Below are 20,204 nucleotides of genomic sequence, written 5' to 3' on the forward strand. Positions count from 1 at the left end.
GGCGCCGTTGCGCAAGGGAAGGCGGCGGGGAGCGGTGCGGGGCCGCTGGGGGCACTGCGGGCAGCCGAGGCCGGGGCCGGACTCTGGGCCCTGCCTCCCGGGAGGGAAAAGCCGGGAGCCGGGCCCGCGCCGCGGGCTGGGGGTGAGGGTGGCGGCGGCGGCGGCGTTTCCCTCAGGGCGTCCGCGGCTTCCCCTCAGGCAGCGCGGTCCTGCTGCCCTCCAACGCTGACAATGCCTCCGGAATTAACGTCTCCCTTTTTGTAGGAACCGCTGGGTATTGCTTTTGACTTAGCAATGTGTCTGGAAATGAGTGAAAAAGAGAATGTCTGTGTCTGACCTAGCAGGTTTCTGCAGCCTCTCCAGGGTGTGTTCTCAAGCGAAGTATCACCCTCAGTGTATTTATCTGGGGCAAGTCATGATAATCTCATAGTTTAAAGAGGTTAGAAGAACACTGAATGTTTCAGAAGTTCCTCACGGTGTCTTTCTGAAATATTTGGAACATATGCTTAAATAATTGAGATAGCGCCTCAATTTCCCGAATCAAAATGGTCTGAAGAAATGAAAAGGGATTATGTTTGGCTAGCACAAATTTAATATTCAAAGATTTGCTCAGGATGGATGTGGACAAAGTCTCATCTCTCTCTTTTTCCAGCGTCACCCAGGCTCAGCCTTCCTGAGGTGTAGCAGCACACAAAGGCCTTTGCAGCTTCTGAAGGCAGCAGACTGAGCAGTCCCTGGCACCTCTTGGATGTTGCTGAGTATCCTCCTATTTACTGTTTTATATTGTGCCTGCCGAAATGGGCTCCTAACGTGTGACTGCACACACACTTAAACCATCATTTTAAAAAGTGGTTTATTGTTTCCTGATTCATTTTGACACATTATTTCAGGTAGCGAACATGAGTTCCAGGATGCGTAAAATTAACATTTTGTGGTTTTCTCACAGATACATCTAAAAATATAGGAGTGATGTTTATGTCACTGTGTGCCTAACTAAATAATTGATGATCTATTTCCACTGGACATTTTGGACCCCAACTCTTGTTCAGATCTCAGGGTAATTTAACCAGAATTCCATACAACAAAAAAACAAAGACATTAGCACATCTGAGCTAAAATGAAAATTATGTGTCAAGTCCGGAAAAAAATGCTATTTTCAAGAGGAAATATGATCAGAAAATGCAGATTTTGTTGAAACTGGGAATCATTATATACCTTTATCTGTGAATTGTTCATACATACACAGTACAGTTACCAAGGATTTTGGTAGGCATCCTAAAGATCCCAGCAGTAATAGAGAATCACTGTATATTTGTTTAACATTGCAAGATTTGCAAATCACCTCAGTGCTTCATAAATCTTAACCAATCTTTATTAGATTTGCCTTAAGAACTTTTCCTTGATCCACATGTTCAGCAGGCACTCAAGTTGTAGAGAGCTCAAGGCTATAAACAAACCAGGCTGCTATAAGCATACTTATTGGCCAGAAGTGAGGTGCATGCTTCCTACCTTTGTTAAACTGCAGCGTATTGTCTAAATAGTTCAAACATATTTGTATGCAGTTGTTACAGGTGGCATGCAAATGTTTGGAAATTGGTCAGGTATTTGGTGAAGCGTAAGGAGTATACAGCCTAATGCAGCTAAATACTCAAAGCAGAATTTCCTGGTGCAATCCTTGCCTTGTCCTTTGCACCCACAGCATTTACATAAATTGATCGAACCACTCCTGCAACAGCAAATCACCACTGCAAGGATGAGCAATAGTTCTCTGTATTAGTCCTGCATGGTTTGCAAATACCAGTATCAGGAGGATGTGCCCGTCAGGGAATTGTGGAGAGGTGTATAGGACCTCTTCAGGATAGCTATAGTGAGCTTTTAAATTATCTTGGGTAATCTAATTTAGAGGTAATCTTTCTTGTGGCTCCACTGCAGACAAGTTATATGAGCAAGGAGTAAAACTGAGCATAATAATTCTGGCTGTGATTTTTTTTTTTCCATCTGAGGCATAACCTTCATAGTGTGGAGGTATGACAAGAAAACAGTACAACTAAATGCAAAGTCACTCATTTAACACTTCCCACTTGAGGACTCCACTAGACAGCACTGGCCAAGAAAGTTATCTGTCATAGCCAGCCAATGGAGTATCAATCAACTCAAATATGAGGAGCTACAATTGCAATGTAGTGACTAAGAAAACAAATGCTGTCCTTGAACTTCCTGGCAAGAGAAAATAACTCCTCCTCCCCTGTGCCTCAAGAAACTCATTTGATTACAGAAAGTCACCCTGTTTCAAAAAAAGGCCACAATATTTTACTGGTTGATAACTTTAGTTACCTTGGATCATCTTTCTTGTACAGGTCTTTAATTGTTTTCAGATAAGCACGGTCAATAAAATATGAAAATACCAGCTGTTCTATTTTTACATTCCTATATGCAAGTATTCCAATGACAGTTGATTGAGAATGACACCAAGCCAAAGTTTTGGCTATACTTTTATTTACTTCACGTACTATGAACATATACATTACATGCTACAAAAAAAAAAAATAAAAAAAGACTTTAACTGTCAAGAAAGTGGATAGTGTTATAATACAATGGCACATGTTCATATTTTTCTTCAAACTGGTTTGGTTAGAATCCTTCCCCAAAACCATTAACAAAAACGAAGTGTTTTAATCTTAAGATGATTAGAAATATTTGCATTATTAACAAATACAATTCAAACAGATTAACAAGATTTAACCATGTCAAATATTAGTAAAAAGGCTGGGGTTTACCAAAATGAAATATATATTAAAAAACCATAGCAGCCAGTTGTACTTTTAGTGTGATATAATGTGTAAATGCACCAGAAGAACACAGTGTAATTGAGCATTCTGCTTTCACGGTGTATTTCTAGAAATGATTATTCTAGTTCTAACACCTGCCTATGCACAATAGACCAAAACCACAGCCAAATAGAGACAAAAGATTGTGACCAACGTTCTTAGCAATGATTTTTTTGCACGCATTGGTAAGAAGGGAGAGAACAAATAGAAGGATAAACAAAGGCCACAAGAGGATTTAATCTACATGTTCATGAACATGTGTTCTACCCTATTTTCCTTTAAAAGAGCTCAGTAAGTTGAAATGTCTATTTTGCACAAATGCAAACATTAATTTCTATCACCTATGAAACAAAATCACATTTCAGCTTAGAACTGAACAGGGGAAAACAGTTGTGTTAATGTATCTGTTGACTAAGAAAAACTGCTTGACAAGAACTTCAGATTCTAGTGCAACAGCAGCTATTAAGACTCCTCTAGTTTCTTTTTCCGCTCTTTCAAAGTGTACAAATATTTGCAATTTATACAGTCTTCACAAAAACACACCTACAAACTCTGCAGTGTATTTGTTAGTTGATTCAATTTAAGCCATATTAAAAAGGCAATATTTGCATAATAAAATTCCTTTCAGAAAAAAGTTCTTTTGGTATGTTAAAATAATTGCTGATTGGAAAGGTACAAATGTATGGGCTTTCGTTAATTGCAATTGGAAAAAATTACTTCAGAACAAACTGTGTTACTCTTAACAACAGAGTTCATTATGCTTCTTTTGCAAAACCTGAAGAAAAATATAAGCATATATGGGCAACTGATAAGCTCAGTATATAAGTCTGTTTTAAAATGCAGCTACTGAAAAATCAGTTGCAGTAAATACTAAGGTCAGAGGAAAATACAAACTAGCCTTAAATAAACCAATTTGTTACTGAACCTAGTGTTAGTTTCTGAATTTTTTTCCTCAAACTAGTTTTACTACACAGCCAGAAGTGATCTCACAATCAGAGACCGGCACATCGCCCTAACCAGAATAGGGATCCAAGCTAGAATAGTACTGCAATTCCTTTGTTACTGTTATTCTTAGGTCACTGTCATAAAATCTGTCAGTTTTCTAATAATCTTTAGTAGTGCTTGTGATATTTGTGATGGAAAAAAACTGATTAATGTACATCGGCGTTAGTCTACAGAATTATCAGGTGCCCATTACCTGAAAATTAGACTTGCTGATGAATTAGTTCTGAAGTAAAGCAACTAGTACTTAAATATAACAGAAATATTATCATTTCCAGCATGTTACACAGTTCTGAGGTAAAGTGTTACCAGTATTCTGTTTTATGGGTTGGTGACTTGCAGCAATAGCCTTTGCAGTGGGAACTAGCCCTCGCAGCATTTACAACCAATGAGACATTCTAGTGACACGCTTTGTATCAACCAAAATAACATTTTCAGTTTGATACTATTTAGGAAAACTGTTCTATAGAGATTATTACTGTAGTCAGAGTTGCAAAATTTGTTTGCTTAAGTTTGGTCACTAGAGTGCTATATTTGGAAAACAATCCAGGGTACAGACAAGGGGTAGTTACTTCAGTGTTTAATTTTAGTTTACAAAACTTACTGAATCCATTCTGATTTATGTTAAAGAAAACCAGATAATTAGAAGAACAGGTTTAAAACAAACAAAAAAAACAACAAACAGCTCATAATACCACCTATTCAATGCACTGATTTTCATTATGAGTTATGAAGCCATATTTACTCTATTACACCTTTTGAGAATCAATCCAGAAGCACACAAGTATTTTCCGTTAGTTTATTAAAAATAAAACCCTCATGAATTCACTATCAAATAGTTTACAGATGGGAATTAAACCAGAAGAGTCCCCAGAGTAACTTTAAATTAAAAGTAGTATTTGGTTTGTCAGTTTACCACTTTTGACGCTGATTTGTACTGTAATGTATAGGGGTATGGAAGAATTCTAGAAAACTGGCCCTATGCAATCTATTTTTTTCTGAAAGCAGTGTAAATATTTTAGTATATTTAGTGAATCAAACACTGCTTTAAAGCTATGCATTAAAGTGCTATGCATGTATTTTTCAGCACTGGTGTGGATGTTTACACTTCCATAAGCCTTGTATTTGTGGATAGAGAGATTGGTGTGTTAATAGGAATTTTAAATTAAAATCAGCTGCTACGTTTGAAGCATCAACAGTACTGAAGAAATCAATCTAGTGTCCACCAACATCTAGAATTCTGAGGTTGATTTGATCTGTCATTTACCGTTAAAATGGTACGTATTTGTAAATCATAAGGCTGTCTCCAATGTGCTCTACAAAAGTCTGTACTGTGCATAGTTACCTCACCATGCAAAGTACTGTCTAGCCTTTCTAGGACAGAGAATTCAGGATGGAAGAAAAATGGAGAAAGCTCCAGGATAAATTTGTGGAAAAAAAACCAACAAGCTATCTACACACTGAGTTGTCTAAGGTTGATGTTCATCGCCTGAGGAAGAAGCAACATAAACAAAAGGACTGGAGAGAGCTATAAACGCTATCATAACATCTACGTTACTGCTTTCCCCAGCTGCTGCTGCTGGCAAGGTCCAGTCTGCTGTGCACATGGACATAAGCAGGCATTACAACCTATAATCATGTACTAGTTCTGCCACTTGACACACGAGTTATCTACTGTCGTACCCTGAATTACATGACCTTTGATTAAGGAATGGTGGTGTTCAGTCCCAGGGGTTTGCAGGTTATCAGAACGCTTATACAAGCAATACCGCTTTCAACATCTGTCGGAACATAGTCTTGATGGCATCTGCAATAAAAACAAGTTGAGATTGTTCCCATCTGCAAGCGCAACTGTTGAGCCACACTCAGCTGAAGTCCTCATCGGGATTCTGTTGATCCAGCAGGCGGACATGCGTGAATGGAAAGTGACCACGTTTGCCATTACATTCTCCTTCCCACTGACCGCTCACGTTAATCTTTGTGACCTTTACCAGCTCACCGACCTGCAGGATGAGAAATAAGCTAGTGTTACAATTCATAAAACCACACCAGATGAGCAGCTGCTACCCCTCCCATTTGGTGTTATATCACCCAAGTGTACCAGATACACTTTTGTAAAGAAAATAGCTTTAGTCGTAACCATTTTTGATACACCAGCCTACCACCCCATGTTATTCACTCCTGAAGAAAGTATAAAGAGAAAGCAGCAAACCTAGGCCAGGTGAGACCTATCCTCTAGCCTGCAATCCAGCACCATTCTTCCACAGCACTTTTGGGCCTTGATATCAGCTGCTATCGCAATAAATGGATCTGTCTAAATTGACAGAGGCTTGCACTCTGCTTGTACTACATCAACAACCTTATTAGAGGAGAGATTGCAGGCATACAAAGTGAACATTAATCTGCAAGCTGAACTGCTCCTTAATTTTTGAAATCCTGCAACTCTGAAAACATGCCTACCCATTTCTACCCCGCTGTCTAGAATTTTCTCAATGATGTTACTTCCAAGTAACACATTGTTCTTCAGAAATCTTCCCAGGTCACAGACAGAAAATGCTTTTGGGACAGATAAACTCTATTTTCTTTTACGAATGCTGTAAACAAACTCTCAAGGCACAGCCACAAGCCTTACTGCATTTCATCCAAAAATTCACTGAATATACAGTTACTAGTCTGCATACATGCTCATCACCGTGTTTCGAATTCATCCAAAATTGGATCTCATTACTCTCACTTTCCAGGCAGTGAATGAAGAATAAGGAAAACAATTTAAGATGCTACCAATCTCCATTAACTTTACAGGTTTTATTCACTTGCAATCTTTTGCCAAAATAGCTTTTAACAGTTCATAAATTCAAAACACTACATGGACATTTAATTAAGCTTCGCATAACACTAATGATTACTTATCTGGTAATGAGAGGCACACTGGGGATTCTTGCTGTAGCTTTTTTTTTTTTTTTTTTTACTTTTGTAGTAATTAGCATAGATATTTTAATGAACCGTATTTTGAAGAAAATCCTCATGTATTTGCTTCAGGCAAAAAGGAAGCTTTCCTTGACTTCTGTATGCTTGTTTTGGCTCTTTAGGAATTTAATCATGCAGTATGTATCATTTTGCTACTGCTAATAATCACTGGGGGGTCGTACCAGTAAAAATACTCTGTTGACCAAAACGTCAGCTATAATTTAGTAAGGATAAGATTAAACGCAACAACACTAGGAACAGCAACTCTTATTTCCTAACCATAGCCATTACGAGAATACTATCCTAGATATTTTAAATTGCTTCAGATCTGGATACAGTCCATCTATTAGCCTTCAACAGCAAAGTGTATAACCTCCAGCCCAGTAGGAAAGAAAAAAACCTTGTCCTCTGGTCTAGCTGAACAACAGTCCAAGATATCCTGGCAGCATCAGCAATTAAAGAGACTCTTGTAGTCATCTGTGTACTAGAAGCATACATCCTACTGTATTATTTTCCAAGCTAGAAGTTTATCTTTTTCGTAATATATCTCAGACAACACTACTTACAACAAAGTAACATTTAAATATTTATGTGTGCATTCATTGTTTTCATTTTCTGTAAGACTCCCCTCCTACCTGTTTTTCATCCTCCCTATCCTTACTGAAGTTCAAGCATTTTTATTGTGAGAGCCATTTTCAAATGTTTTTGACAGACCTAAGATCAAGATATTCTACCTGTAGGTTCACATCCAACATTACTTACACACTGCTTACTTACTGTAACGTACTAAAAGTATTATAATAGGCCAATTATGCTTTACCGAATTATATGAAAACTTCAAGTAGTGTGGTACTGGCAATTCTGCTCACACAAAGTCACAAAACATGCAGAAGTTGCACTTTGTTCATCATCTGTGAGATATTTTTCTTAGACTGACCATGTCTCTGCTCTCACTGAATACCTCACACATTACTTTATCTTCATATAGTTTATCTTAGATACCTTATGACAAACTCACCTACAAAAAGTGGGTTCAACAGAGCAATGAAAATGAGTTAGAATATGGGATGCTGTTCTAATACTCGCTCCCAGAGCCACCCTGGTGCTGCTTGGTTTTAAGGGACGTTTAAGGATAATTGCAGCAGTAGGACACTCATTTATGAATTCTCATTACTGTAAGAAGCTACACTTGAAACTTGCATTTTAGTAACTGTTAAAAGAGCAGAGACTTCTGAGTTCATATATTCCTTTTTACCAATACAGTAACTCTATTTAGCAACCTCTCTCTCCCTGATACAACCTTTCATTCACATTTTATATACAGATATCTTTATAACTACCGAAGCAGGACTGACTTTAAGTAAGCATGAGTCATTTCACAAATGCTAGTTTCATAAAACAGCTCCATTAACTCCTTAATAACTTAGAGACCTTTCTAGATTTGCTTTGAAATTCTGTATATTAATTCATAGTTCAAACAAATACTCTCCTGAAGACAATACAGAGATCTTTCAAAGCTACCTGTTATTTCAATTGGTGAAACTTCACAAATTTTAGCCAAGAAGTGGCTATTCCCTCTGAATTCTCCTCTTTGAACGCTGACTTATTACTGTATTATTAGTCTATTGCGCATCACCCCACCAAGCACAAAGCCCCGAGGAAAGCACTATACCCTGCTAAAAGGCCACATTTTTCTCGGTCTCCATGAGACTTTTTAGAACTAAATATATTCCATATGCTGCTTCAAAACAAAAATGAAGCCTTATGTGAAGATTTTTGGATGCTGTGGTTTTATTCCAAGTACTCCTCTTTGGAAAGGTCAGAATGGTAGAATTCTGCTACTGTTACGGGGAGGGGGGAGGAGCAGCAATCAGAGTCGTTTACCAGACATCTTCCCTTTTTCTACCCTCTTTTAACTAATATAGACTTGACAACTCCTTGAATAGGTCTAGTAACAAGCAAAATAAATGTAATCTTCCACTAAATCTTTTTTCCATAACATAGCATAGTCTTTATTAAAACATAATTTGCTCGGATCCTCCTTCTTCAAGCTCTTCAAAACCATGTCAGTTTTGACCTAACAGTACAGATAATTTTGTTTGCAGTTTCGGCCAAAAATGTTTTATCTGAAGAATCTATTTGCCTAGGACAAACAGTGGGATCAAACCCCACCCACAAACATTACACAATTTAAGGCTATGAGTTTTCATTTGGAGGAAAAAAATCTAGATTTATAGTTATTAAGAGGTCTGGGCAAACATAGACTGAAAAGATTTGGATAATGTTTTCTACTAAGTTGTCAAAGAAAGAGATCTCTAAATAAACAAAGAAGAAACACCATGAAGTGAAAGGGGAAAGGGAATGTAAAACAAAAAAAAAATAAGACAAGAAACAGTACTTTGTTAGACAGGATGAAGAAAAACTTGGGAAAAATGAAGCGCACATTTTTCCTGTATGGACATTGAAAGCAGTTCAGTAACGTGATTTGAATAATTAAGGGTGCAAAGAAGCTAGGAAGGCCAATTAGAAGCAGTGATAAACACCTCAAGTTTCCCAATATTAAACACTGAATAAAGAACCACCACTATTGCTGCATTTCTTAAACGTGGAGCTGTAGCAGGACAGGTATACATCATCCTAACCAGGAGGTTCAAGCTGGCAACTAGCAAATATTTCAATAATGTTACAAGGCCTAGGAAGACCGTTGTTCTAACGGAAGGGTAGAAAGGCACTATAAATCTTACTTAAAACCTCACACAGATGGGCAGAGCCCACAGACTTCTCAATTCCCCCCTCCCAAACACTTCTGCTACCTAGCATATTAGCTTGAGCTAGTAGAGCACAGCAGCGCAAATTAGTTCAGGACAGAGATGTTCTCCAGGAAAAGACCTTCCGACACACAGCATACTTGACAGACACGTGATTTTTAGTGAAGAGGATCAGACTAACAGAAAATCAGCCGTGGCACTCACAAGCTTATCTTTATAACGAATCTTGCTTTCCCTCAAAGTTGCTTACAACAGCCTAGACTACTAGGATTTTCTCACTCTCCCTGTTTCACTCTGTGCTACCAAATTGTGATTTGGGCAGTGTGGTGGGGTACTGCTCTAAATGAAATTAAATGTGAAGTTAAGCTTAAGGCAATAGTGGTAGCACAGCAGGGTCAATTAAAGCTTAAAAACAAAATCCAGGAAGAAAACCAAAAGATTTTTTTTTTTAACTACAACATAATCTCCAATGTTTCAAAAAAAACAACATTCAAGAATATTTTGAGCCAGAGGTGGCTAAGTAAAGGTGGTCAGAGAGAGGAAAGGAGACAGCATTTTAGGCATCATAAAAGTCAGAAGGTTAAAATCTTTGCATATTTGCCCAAAATCTGATTAAGTTGGCATGAATTTCTATACATACTTCTCAGCCCCAAACTTTCCATTCTGTGTCCTGGCTCTCTCAATTCAGAAGTGTAATAAAACATATCCTAACTCAATATATTTTACCTACGTGGGGAAAAAATTCACACCTCCCAGGTTCTTTATCAGTTCTGTAGAATTTGCCAATTCTGTACTAAAGACGTGTATATATGATTGCCCCACCAATGAAGTACCGAAGCGCATTATGTGCTACGCAAGATTAAATAAAGTATTCAGGAGTGGAAAGGAGATGCTCTGACTCAGCACAGAAACTGTTTTTTCCCAAGTACTTAAAATGTTATATAAACAGGAAGTCAATTAGGTATCAGGAAATTCCAGAGCCTTTAGCTCAAAGAAAGCCTAGATTAAAGGATCCAATTTACATATCATCCTAAGGCAAAGGTCTGCCACTTAGAATACCTTGGTCTCAATTTCCTCAAATGTAACTTCAGGGATAACTATTTGATGTGTAGAGATAGAGCACTAGTCTCCTTTTTAAGAGGAAAAAAAAACAGAAGGGGCATGTACAAGTATTTGATCATATCAAGAAGTGAATCAACCTTAGGCAAACTCACTGCTTTATTACAAATCGTACTCCATCAATCACTGCTTTACAGGACACTTCCCTATTGAGTTGTAATATATGTTCCTGCTTCAAAAGCTAAAAAAATGAAGCAATCTGCTCGAGTTCAAGACAGAAAAATGAAACCCTGTGTGTGATCATCGTCTCAGTCTGCATAATTTTCAAGTGACTATCAATGCTTCCACTGATTGCTTTTCAACTGCCGACAGAATGGAAGAACAACTCAGCACACCTTTCAAAGACCAAAAGCAAGCAACACTGAACACAGATTCAGACACACTTTATGAACAGCTCCCTCTCCCTCCCCCCCCAAAATAAAAACTTCAGAAGTGAAAACATGGATGGGGAAACACTTATGTTAGAGATGTTTGACAAAAGACACAACTTTGGTTCAGTAACCTAAACATGATGTAATCATCAAACTCTAGTTAATAAGTGACTCAAGTCACTTATTTCCAAAAGAAAAGTTTATCTGTAACTTATAATCATGATGCAAAAACAGCATTACAATGCTTTTTCCCTTTCTTATTCCTACAAATCTATAATGCGCTTGAAAGGGAAATCCCTTGAACAGATCTCTTCTTGCTAAGTTTTGCCCATTATGTACCTCCAAAGCCAAGGCTGTCTTGTCGTAGGCATTAGGGACTCGCTTCTGGATAACCCGGGCATAAATAGGGCCATTCTGAAGGTTAGGGAGCGGAGTGTTGATGCTGGGCTGGGCATAGGGCCCTGGCTCCGGCCCACCCAGTGGTTGTGGGTGGGAACTATCCTGGTTACCTCCAATCAGAGTAGATACTGAAGCAGAGGAAGGTCTATACTTCTCGACGTAAGGAACAGGAATCATTCCCCTCTTTCCGTCGCAGTCTTCCGCATTCCACCACTGCTCTTCAGGTTTATCCCGGATTTTCAGTATGTCTCCTTTCTTAAATGGAAGATCTTCTTCATCATTTCCATTAAAGTCAAAGAGAGCTCGCACATATTCAGCTTCCTCCTGTCTGAGGATAACGCCACTATTCTGCCTGGGTCGGGGGGGGATTGGTTCTATCAAGGTTGTAGTGTCCAAATAGTGTATTTTGTAGAATTCCAGTAAAAGTGGCAAAGAATCAAACTCCTGGTCACCTATTCGAAATCTGGTGGGATTCAACCCTGAAAGAGGAAAGCAACATATCAACAAAGAGAGCAAACAACAGTAAACAACTGTAAATTAAGCACCTGAGAAGACTAATATATTTAGAGATAAACAATTTGGTCATCTTTCTATCAACATGCGTTATATTCAGCTCTTTCATGCACTTCTGATTAAAGGCAGCACTATATTGTTTGTGAGGATAGAGTTTTAGTTTTAAAGATTTTGTCAATGACAGAAGATGTACGTAACAAATCGTTGGGCACTGCCAAACTTCCTGAATTACAATAGAAGTATCTTGTATCCATCAGTGTTATGTAGACCCAACAGATAAATTTCAATTTTTTTGTTTGTTTTTTTAAACTTTCATAGTTTGAAGTCATTTCAAAAGGACAATACTGCAATAACGGTCATTTACCTGTTGTAACGTATCTTGAGTTAAAGGGATGGACACTACAGGAAACTACTTTGCTCAGCAACACAAAAATGTATGTTTTTATGACGTATAATTCATTCTTTTAATTTCAATTCTTGTAGTTTCCTTGCCATATTTGTCAAATGGAATCCAAGCTATAAATCTGAACCTCAAATACAATAACATGTAAAATATACAGATTATGTTCATATTCAATACATTAGAAATACAATTTCCATTTTCTATTTGTGTGCTGCACTTTTTTTTTTCATTTTTATGTTCTTCAAGCTCAGCTGGTGAAAAACATATGCGTGATGTTCTATTTCCACCATGCACTATCCACTGCATTATCAGTTATGGGAAGAACTGGGGAAGGCTGGGGGATGGTAGTGGAGAGGAAAAGATTTATGCTTTAATGAGTAACTCTTTTAGCAAGAAAAGAGATGCTTACTTTGCAAGTCTGTTTCTCTGCAGGGAATATCTAATAGTTCTGAGACTTAGCTCTCGAGTACAAAGCTAGCAGAATTTTTCAGGCTGTCACTGATCCAAAACCCCCCTTCAAAGTAGCACTGTCAGCACGGAAAGCTAACATTACAAGAAGGTCTTTCAAGAAAGCAAAAAGGGGTTCTAACAGAAAAAAGGGATGATTCAATAAGATCAACACAGACAAACACCCAATAAATAAGTTCTGAAGTTCCTGGAGGAACACAAATGTCAGTGGAGCTGGTTACAGAAAATTCAAAGAAACACAACAAAGTCATTGCAAAATGCACATCTGCACTCATTAACAGGCCTGAAAGACTTTCACAAGATATCAGCACAACTGCAATGAACCAAAAAACAAAAGCAATACCCCCAAAAATTACCAAAAACAACCCACAAAACAAAGTGGCTTCACCGAGAGATAAGGAAACTAATGTAAATGTCATTATGAAGCATGAACCTGACATGGAAAGTAAGATTCTACCTCATTCTCTCAAAGCTTAAGGCTGAAAAGAAGCAAAACCCCCTCAACTTTTGTTGATGAGATTTAACTTACAGCTCTAGACTTAGCAAGAACTCTAGAACTTCATCTCAGAGGCGGCTCTTAGCTCAGTGGTCTCACAGGAGATTACTTCTGGCTGGACAAGCCCCATCCCTACACCACTTTAAAACAGCTTCAGTTCACTGCAGAAGCATACAACACAATGTGGGAATGCCGAGTTTCCACTGACGCTGGAGGTGGAAAACCATGCTTTGCAACAAGTGTTACAGACATCAAGTTTCAGACTAACCTGGTGACAGAAACACAAGCATGCATTTGCTGCTATTTCATATGTGAACCTTTAAGGATCAGGCTTACGTACATGCTTACGCCAAAAGAAAAAGCCACAGAAACTTTAAAGAGGACCAGAACAGCAAAGACCTTTGAAGTCACATGGAGAAGACAAAATCCAATGTCCAAAAGGGCCTGGAAGTATTTGGTAGCTAAGTTCTCTGACATGGAACTGACTTCACATGACTATGGAATATGAAACACTGATTTACCTTTGCAAAGCCTGCTGCAAATTGACTCAGTCAGAAGACCGAGATCTGTCTCCAGCCAAATAAGTGCACGCAAAAAAATCTTAAAACTCATTGGAATTGAGCAGTTCATAAGTAACATTCACCAGCTGTGTCAGCACCAAAATCATTAGCAGAATGAACAAAGTTTCGGTGGTTTTAAAAAGGAAAAAAAAAAATCACTCTTGCCCTCTTGAAATCATGCATGACAGCCTGAACCAGCTGCTAAATGTACCTGAATAAAACCAAAGTTGGACTCCTAAGAGGAAAGTCCACTGAAGCCTTATGTATGAGGGAGTGACTGAAATCAATGTACTGTATCCTGGAAAAGAGCATTCCAAAACATAGTTTGCACAATTGAGGAGCGAGAGAACACAGCTCCTTCAACTACATTCTGAGATCATAAAGATAACTATAACCCTTGAAAGGACAAAGAGATAAGCAGCAAAAAGGAGCCACATTATTTCCCTAAGAGAACACTCCCAAAACACCACACGTAATTGTGATATTTTTGTTTTAAAAACAGAAGGCATCCACAAAAAATCTGAGGTCTGGAAAACAAGGCCATTGCAACAAGAAATCCATGAGCTCACTTCAAATTGCCAAAGAATAAAGAGAGCAACCTGGTCGTGGCTTGGAAATTTTTAATTTCTTCTAAATTCAGCATAAAATGACTAAATAGTTGGAAGTCACAGTTAGAAAAGCACAGGTTGGAAATAAAATACAACTACACCTTACCAAGCAAGCGATAAATTCCTCATCAGTTTAAGACTTCTATGTATACTCTTGTTCAGCAACAAGTTAATGAGCTGAACAGTGTTCAGTTACGTAGCAGGGAAATTATTCTATGCACTATGAGCTTCATGGTCCTGTCATTCCCTGGTACAATGAAATTTAAAGACTAACAGATTTTAGGCTCAGAGGAATTCTTCAGCTTCTTGTTTGGACTGCAACACGTCCCATACCTGTATGCCAGTCAAAAAATTAAGGCAAGATCTACCACAAGGAAGTGGAAGTTACAGCAACAAGGAATTTATATATATATATATATATATATTTTTTTTTTTTTATAGTAGAAGTAGAGCTGTTTTTCTTCACGATCTTGTAATAATTTTCTTGGAGGCACAAGTTCTAGCAGCACATTGTCCACGTCTTCTGGGGGCTCTCAGGAAGAGGAGAATGCATGTAAAGGTAAGCCTAGCTACTAGAGGAACTTTAGTCACTTCCTACCAAAGCTGGACAACAAGTACTAGAAATTCTCTTCCCTTCTCCCCAGCTCTGCACGACCGAAGGAAAGACAGCTGCTCAGTTTGCACCTCCAGCAGCAGAACTGCTCAGCTCTCTAAGATGACTAAGATAGCTCTCGAAGAGCTAGTGAACCCTCAGCTCTCAGGAGGGTGTGGAAAGTGTTAAAACCCAAAGTAGTTCATAATTAAAGTTAAGTTTCAAACCTGGACCCTGTCAGTTCTCTATGATGCATATGCCTTCCTGACAAAACACTTTTACACTGGGGTTGGCCTTGTGCCCACGTGGGAAAGATCGTTTATTATGTTTTCTAAATAAAATACCTAATATTCTACTTCTTGAGAGTGTGGGCAGGTGGCATAAGCACAGAGCAGCTTCTCACTCCATCAGATCTCAGGGGTTTTACATTTCTCTCTACACTCCAATTGTGTTAGTGCCACTAGGCAGTTCTCCATTCATCCTTAAGCTCTGGTAAGCTTTCTTTGGAAGACCTCACAGGAACAGAAGTTTTCGTTTTCATTTCTAGACCTCCTCCATAAGCCCCTACCCGCCATCTTCAAAAGTATGCTTTGGGCAAGAAAGGCTGTTCTTAGCATTCAGGGTGCTGAGACACAAGGCTCTCATTTCAAAGACATCACAGCGATGTAAGCCAGCTTCCCCTGAGCATACACGAACTCTGCTATGAAGGCATCACATTCCAGCCTGTGCGTTTCCCCCACCCTTACACGGACACCTTTTTCCCTTAGTCTTAAGCACCTCTCTACTCATGCCTCAGCAAAACGAACAAGTACCCAGGAATGCTCTACAACAACAGTAAAATCCCATTCACTGACTGCTGAGAAGAGCTCTAAGCACGTCAGAAGAAAATTCTCACAGAAGCTCCTTATTGCCATTTCTGCAGATAATCAGAGGATGAGAGAAAAGTAAATGCCTAATGCATACACTTTCCAAGCCTCCAATAGTTTGTATTTTAGGACCTTAATATCAAAAAAATAATTAAAAAACAGGTGTCCAAGTTAAACCATGTTGCTCACCCATATCTAAAGCCCTATCATCATATAAAGAGCTGAGTACGGATATCATTATATGATTACAGTCTGAATTTTTAAAAATCATAATGGAGGTGATTTAGAATCACAAGAAGCATGTTCTTAAAATGCATATACTGTAGAAGGTGGTGTCATACTTTCCTACTTCAGAGTAAAAATTTATTATTCTAATGTTTCTGTCTTTATCACATCATGCTTTCAGTAGGAAGCAAGTCTGTCTTTAGATAATTTAGGCATCTTCTTTTAATTCATATCATGTGTTTTTACCCTGGACTTGTATGTCAAATTGCAAGCATACGATGTGTTTAAATATTTCCTCTATTGTCCATTACCATGCTAATGCCTGCACGTAGTACTTTGTCTAGTTTGGGATTTCTGTAGCCTATGATGCTTGATTACAAATGACACCCTAATTCCAATGCAATTGTTAATTTTCATCTCTACTGGAAACAGAGCATTTTTATTCCCATAATTCAATGATTTACCCTATTTCTTTTAATGGACTTAAAACATTTAAGTAAGATGTAGTTATTTTGGGAAGTTCTGTTGAATTCTTTCTTCCTTATTCTGAAACATTGCCTACAAGAAGTTAGGAACTACAGCACATCAGGAAAAAGGCAAAATTACCCAAAAGTTAGCTTTTTTTTTTTTAAATACTTCAGAAGTGGAAGAAATCATCTAATTTTTGTGACAGTATGGCTTTTTATATTAGGAAAGCCAAAGATCCTCATCGCATTCATCCTGTACTGAAGCTAGGTTCCCAGTATAATCTGCACACAGCAGCGTTCCAGCAGTCATGAATCACACATGCTTACTGAAGCTAACAAGAAAATCACCTTAAAAAAGTAGACAGTACAGATAATTAACGCAGTGAAGTTGTTCTTCCTCATGTTTTAACTTGACCACAATAAATAACCACAATGATTTGCAAACATTTACTTCATTTTACTGCATTACCTTCCCTATTCTAACATGAAATCACCTTCCATCTTTTACCAATGATTTCATCTCCCTTCCCTGCTGAACATTCCCCTCCCCACTTTTTCTGAAAGAAACTTACACTTTAAATGTAATTTAATACATATGCACCCGCCTTCTTTCTTTCTTTCAAGTGTGAAAAGAAAACAGCATCAGCACAAATGCATTTATTTAAAACCACTAAAATTTCAGCATAGGATTATCTGTGATGCAGGAGTGAAGCACCACCTCTTCTCATAACATCCAGGGGAAAAAAAAAAGCCCTACCAAAAATAAACTTTTAACACAGATTAAGCCTACCGTGCCAATAGCCTACGCAGCTAGTCTGCTAAAGCAGATAAATATTTAAAACAGAACATAACTACCTAAGGGGCATTAAGTGATTTGTAAAAAGAACACCAAAACCTCAAAATGTTTTAACACTCACAATGCAATCCAGCCCACAGAATGCCACAAAACATTACTGAGCTTAAGAGGGTAGCATAATGAAAAAGTTAGAACGGCTATTTACCAAGGTGGTATCACAGTAACATAGACTAGGCATTCAATAACATGAAAAACATTGTTTTTCCACAGATAAGCTGCTCTGTGGAAAACGACTGCCAAGCAAAGTAACTGGCACACATACTTCAGGGTTTTTCACTTCTAGGGATTCCACTACTAACCATCCTGGCAGTTTGTTCTGCTCTATGCAACATCAGTCATGCATTTCCCGCATCAAGCCTTCACAAACCTATGAAAATAAACCTTTGTCTTGACCGATACGAAACAAGGAGTAATCTAACAAGTCTTGTGGCAAACCACTTAACTTCCCACTTTACTTCCAGCTGAATTCAGCCACCTTTAAATTCTATCTCATGGACCTTTTTATGACTCGAGTACACTCTGCAGCTGTGGTATGTTCCTAGATAAACACAATGACTTCAGGCTTTCCCCAGTTTGCCAATTTTAAATGTTGCCCTAAGCAGGAAACATCACTGCATAATGGTGCAAATCTATTGGCAACAAGTTTGGTTTTTTTTCAGATTACCCCTTCCTAGTCAACTAGGGTCTGTGCAAGAGACTGAAAAATCCTTTATGTAACAAATACCGTTGAATTCTCCAAACATAGAAAGTGACTATACCTACATACAACCTTCAAAACTTTGCAGTGGTTTCTTTCTGAGCTGCCAGGAATACGCCCACATCATTTTACGAGCATTAACATGCACGCTTGAGTGGTTCTACTACTGATTTCAGTAATGACCCGAGTAAGGATATTGCTGCCTTTTAACTAAATCTTCTCACTTGCACATCTAAGGATTATGCATTGCTGAGGGCCCTTGTTAATTTAGTTATGCTTGTACTTTCAAAAACACTGCTTCCCATGATAATAGTTTTCCTTTTTACAGTCAGTATTTTCTACTCTATGAGCATTAATTTGGATGCTTTATTGATTATTGGTGATGTTAAGTCAATGAGAAATAATATCATATCTTCCCTTTCAACACACTGTGTGCGTGGGAGCACCCAAAACTTCACATCTAATTTAAAGGAATAATTGCTTTTACATTCCAGACGAGTTCCTAACACTTAAATTACCCCTGATGCTTTGGTTTGTGACCTGAAGTTTAGCCTTACAGCCTGTCCTCTAACACAAAACCATTTCGGCAGAATTCAGCCGTTCAGATAACACTTCTAGACCTCCATCTCCAAGCTGAGGTGACATGCCCCGTGTAGTAATTAAGTTATATGAAAACAAAACTACGCGCGGAGCACCACAGCTCCGGGTTCAGGAGAATCAACGCTCAACCCAGCGCACGTTTAACTCCTAAAACCGACTCCCTCAGCGGCTGCTGCCCACAAACACCTGGCTCGGCACCCCCAGCAGCACCACACGACCGAATTCCTCACAGAAAGCCCCAGACGCGGCCCGGGAGGAGGCACCGAGCGGGACCCGGCCTCTCCGGCCGCCCTCCCGGGGGCTGAGGGTGCACGGCCGGCCCTGTGAGGGGATCACTCACCCGGGGCCCCGGGGCCCTCGCCGCCGGCCCGCCGGCCTCCCGCCGGCCCCAGGCTGTTGACGATGTAGTGCGAGACGCGGGAGCTCTCGGAAACCGACAGCACGAAGTCCCCCGGGATGGTGCCGGAGTCGCGCACCAGGAAGGTGCCGTGGCGCTGCCCCTGAAGCAACGACACCGCCTCGGCCCGGCTCAGCCGCCCCCAGTACCAGCTCGCCCGGTCCTCGGCGTCGAACTGCCCGGCCATGGGGGCCGCCCTCGCTGCTGCCGCCGCGCCCCCCCCCCCCCCGGCCCGGCCCGGCCCCGCCGTGCCCCCTCTCCGCGCCCAGCCCCGCCACCCAAAATGGCGGCCCCGGCCCTGACCTCACCTACCGGACGTGACGGCGCGCGGGGGGACGCGGGGAAGGAGGCGCGTCATCTGCACGCGCGGCCGGGGGGGGAGAAGGGGAGAGGGAGGGGGGAGTTGGAGTGGTGCGCGTGTGTGAGGGGCTGAGGGGGGCTGAGAGGGGCTGAGGGGGGCTGAGGAGGGCTGAGGAGGGCTGAGAGGGGCTGAGAGGGGCTGAGGGGGGCTGAGGGGGGTTGAGAGGGGCTGAGAGGGGCTGAGGGGGGCTGAGAGGGGCTGAGAGGGGCTGAGGAGGGCTGAGAGGGCTGAGGGGGGCTGAGGGGGGCTGAGGGGGGCTGAGGAGGGCTGAGAGGGGCTGAGAGGGGCTGAGGAGGGCTGAGGGGGGCTGAGGGGGGCTGAGAGGGGCTGAGAGGGGCTGAGGGGGGCTGAGAGGGGCTGAGGGGGGCTGAGGGGGGCTGAGGGGGGCTGAGAGGGGCTGAGGGGGGCTGAGGAGGGCTGAGGGGGGCTGAGGGGGGCTGAGGGGGGCTGAGGGGGGTTGAGAGGGGCTGAGGGGGGCTGAGAGGGGCTGAGGGGGGCTGAGGGGGGCTGAGAGGGGCTGAGGAGAACAGGGGGCTTAAGCTGAGGGGGGCTGACAGGGACTGAGGAGGGTTCAAGGGAGTGGGTGCTTGGGGGGCTGAGGAGACCTTGAGGTGGGGCTGAGGAGACCTTCAGGGGGGCAG

General features: G+C 40.5%; 1 protein-coding gene and 1 long non-coding RNA gene across 4 annotated transcripts; one reads left to right on the forward strand and one right to left on the reverse strand.

Annotated features, from left to right (window-relative positions):
• Positions 1–11: 11 nt before the first annotated feature.
• On the forward strand, positions 12–4,003 carry LOC310884602. The gene is made up of 2 exons (XR_014574298.1): positions 12–274; positions 653–4,003. It is a non-coding gene; the product is annotated as an uncharacterized lncRNA (long non-coding RNA).
• CRK (CRK proto-oncogene, adaptor protein) lies at positions 2,480–19,458 on the reverse strand. 3 transcript variants are annotated; one of them, XM_083806587.1, is made up of 3 exons: positions 19,146–19,453; positions 11,565–11,933; positions 2,480–5,833 (listed from the first exon to the last, which is right to left on the reverse strand). In XM_083806587.1, exons 1-3 carry the CDS (start codon positions 19,387–19,389, stop codon positions 5,826–5,828), a joined length of 621 nt encoding a protein of 206 aa, XP_083662713.1. In that variant the 5' UTR covers positions 19,390–19,453; the 3' UTR covers positions 2,480–5,825. The 3 variants fall into 3 exon arrangements, with proteins under 3 accessions (XP_083662713.1, XP_083662712.1, XP_083662714.1); XM_083806586.1 differs by having other exon boundaries at positions 11,395–11,933; positions 19,146–19,442; XM_083806588.1 differs by lacking the exon at positions 2,480–5,833 and adding an exon at positions 5,847–8,635 and having other exon boundaries at positions 11,395–11,933; positions 19,146–19,458.
• Positions 19,459–20,204: the final 746 nt, after the last annotated feature.

This window comes from Anser anser, assembly GCF_964211835.1.
Source record: "Anser anser genome assembly, chromosome: 20".
NCBI classification, from domain to species: domain Eukaryota; kingdom Metazoa; phylum Chordata; class Aves; order Anseriformes; family Anatidae; genus Anser; species Anser anser.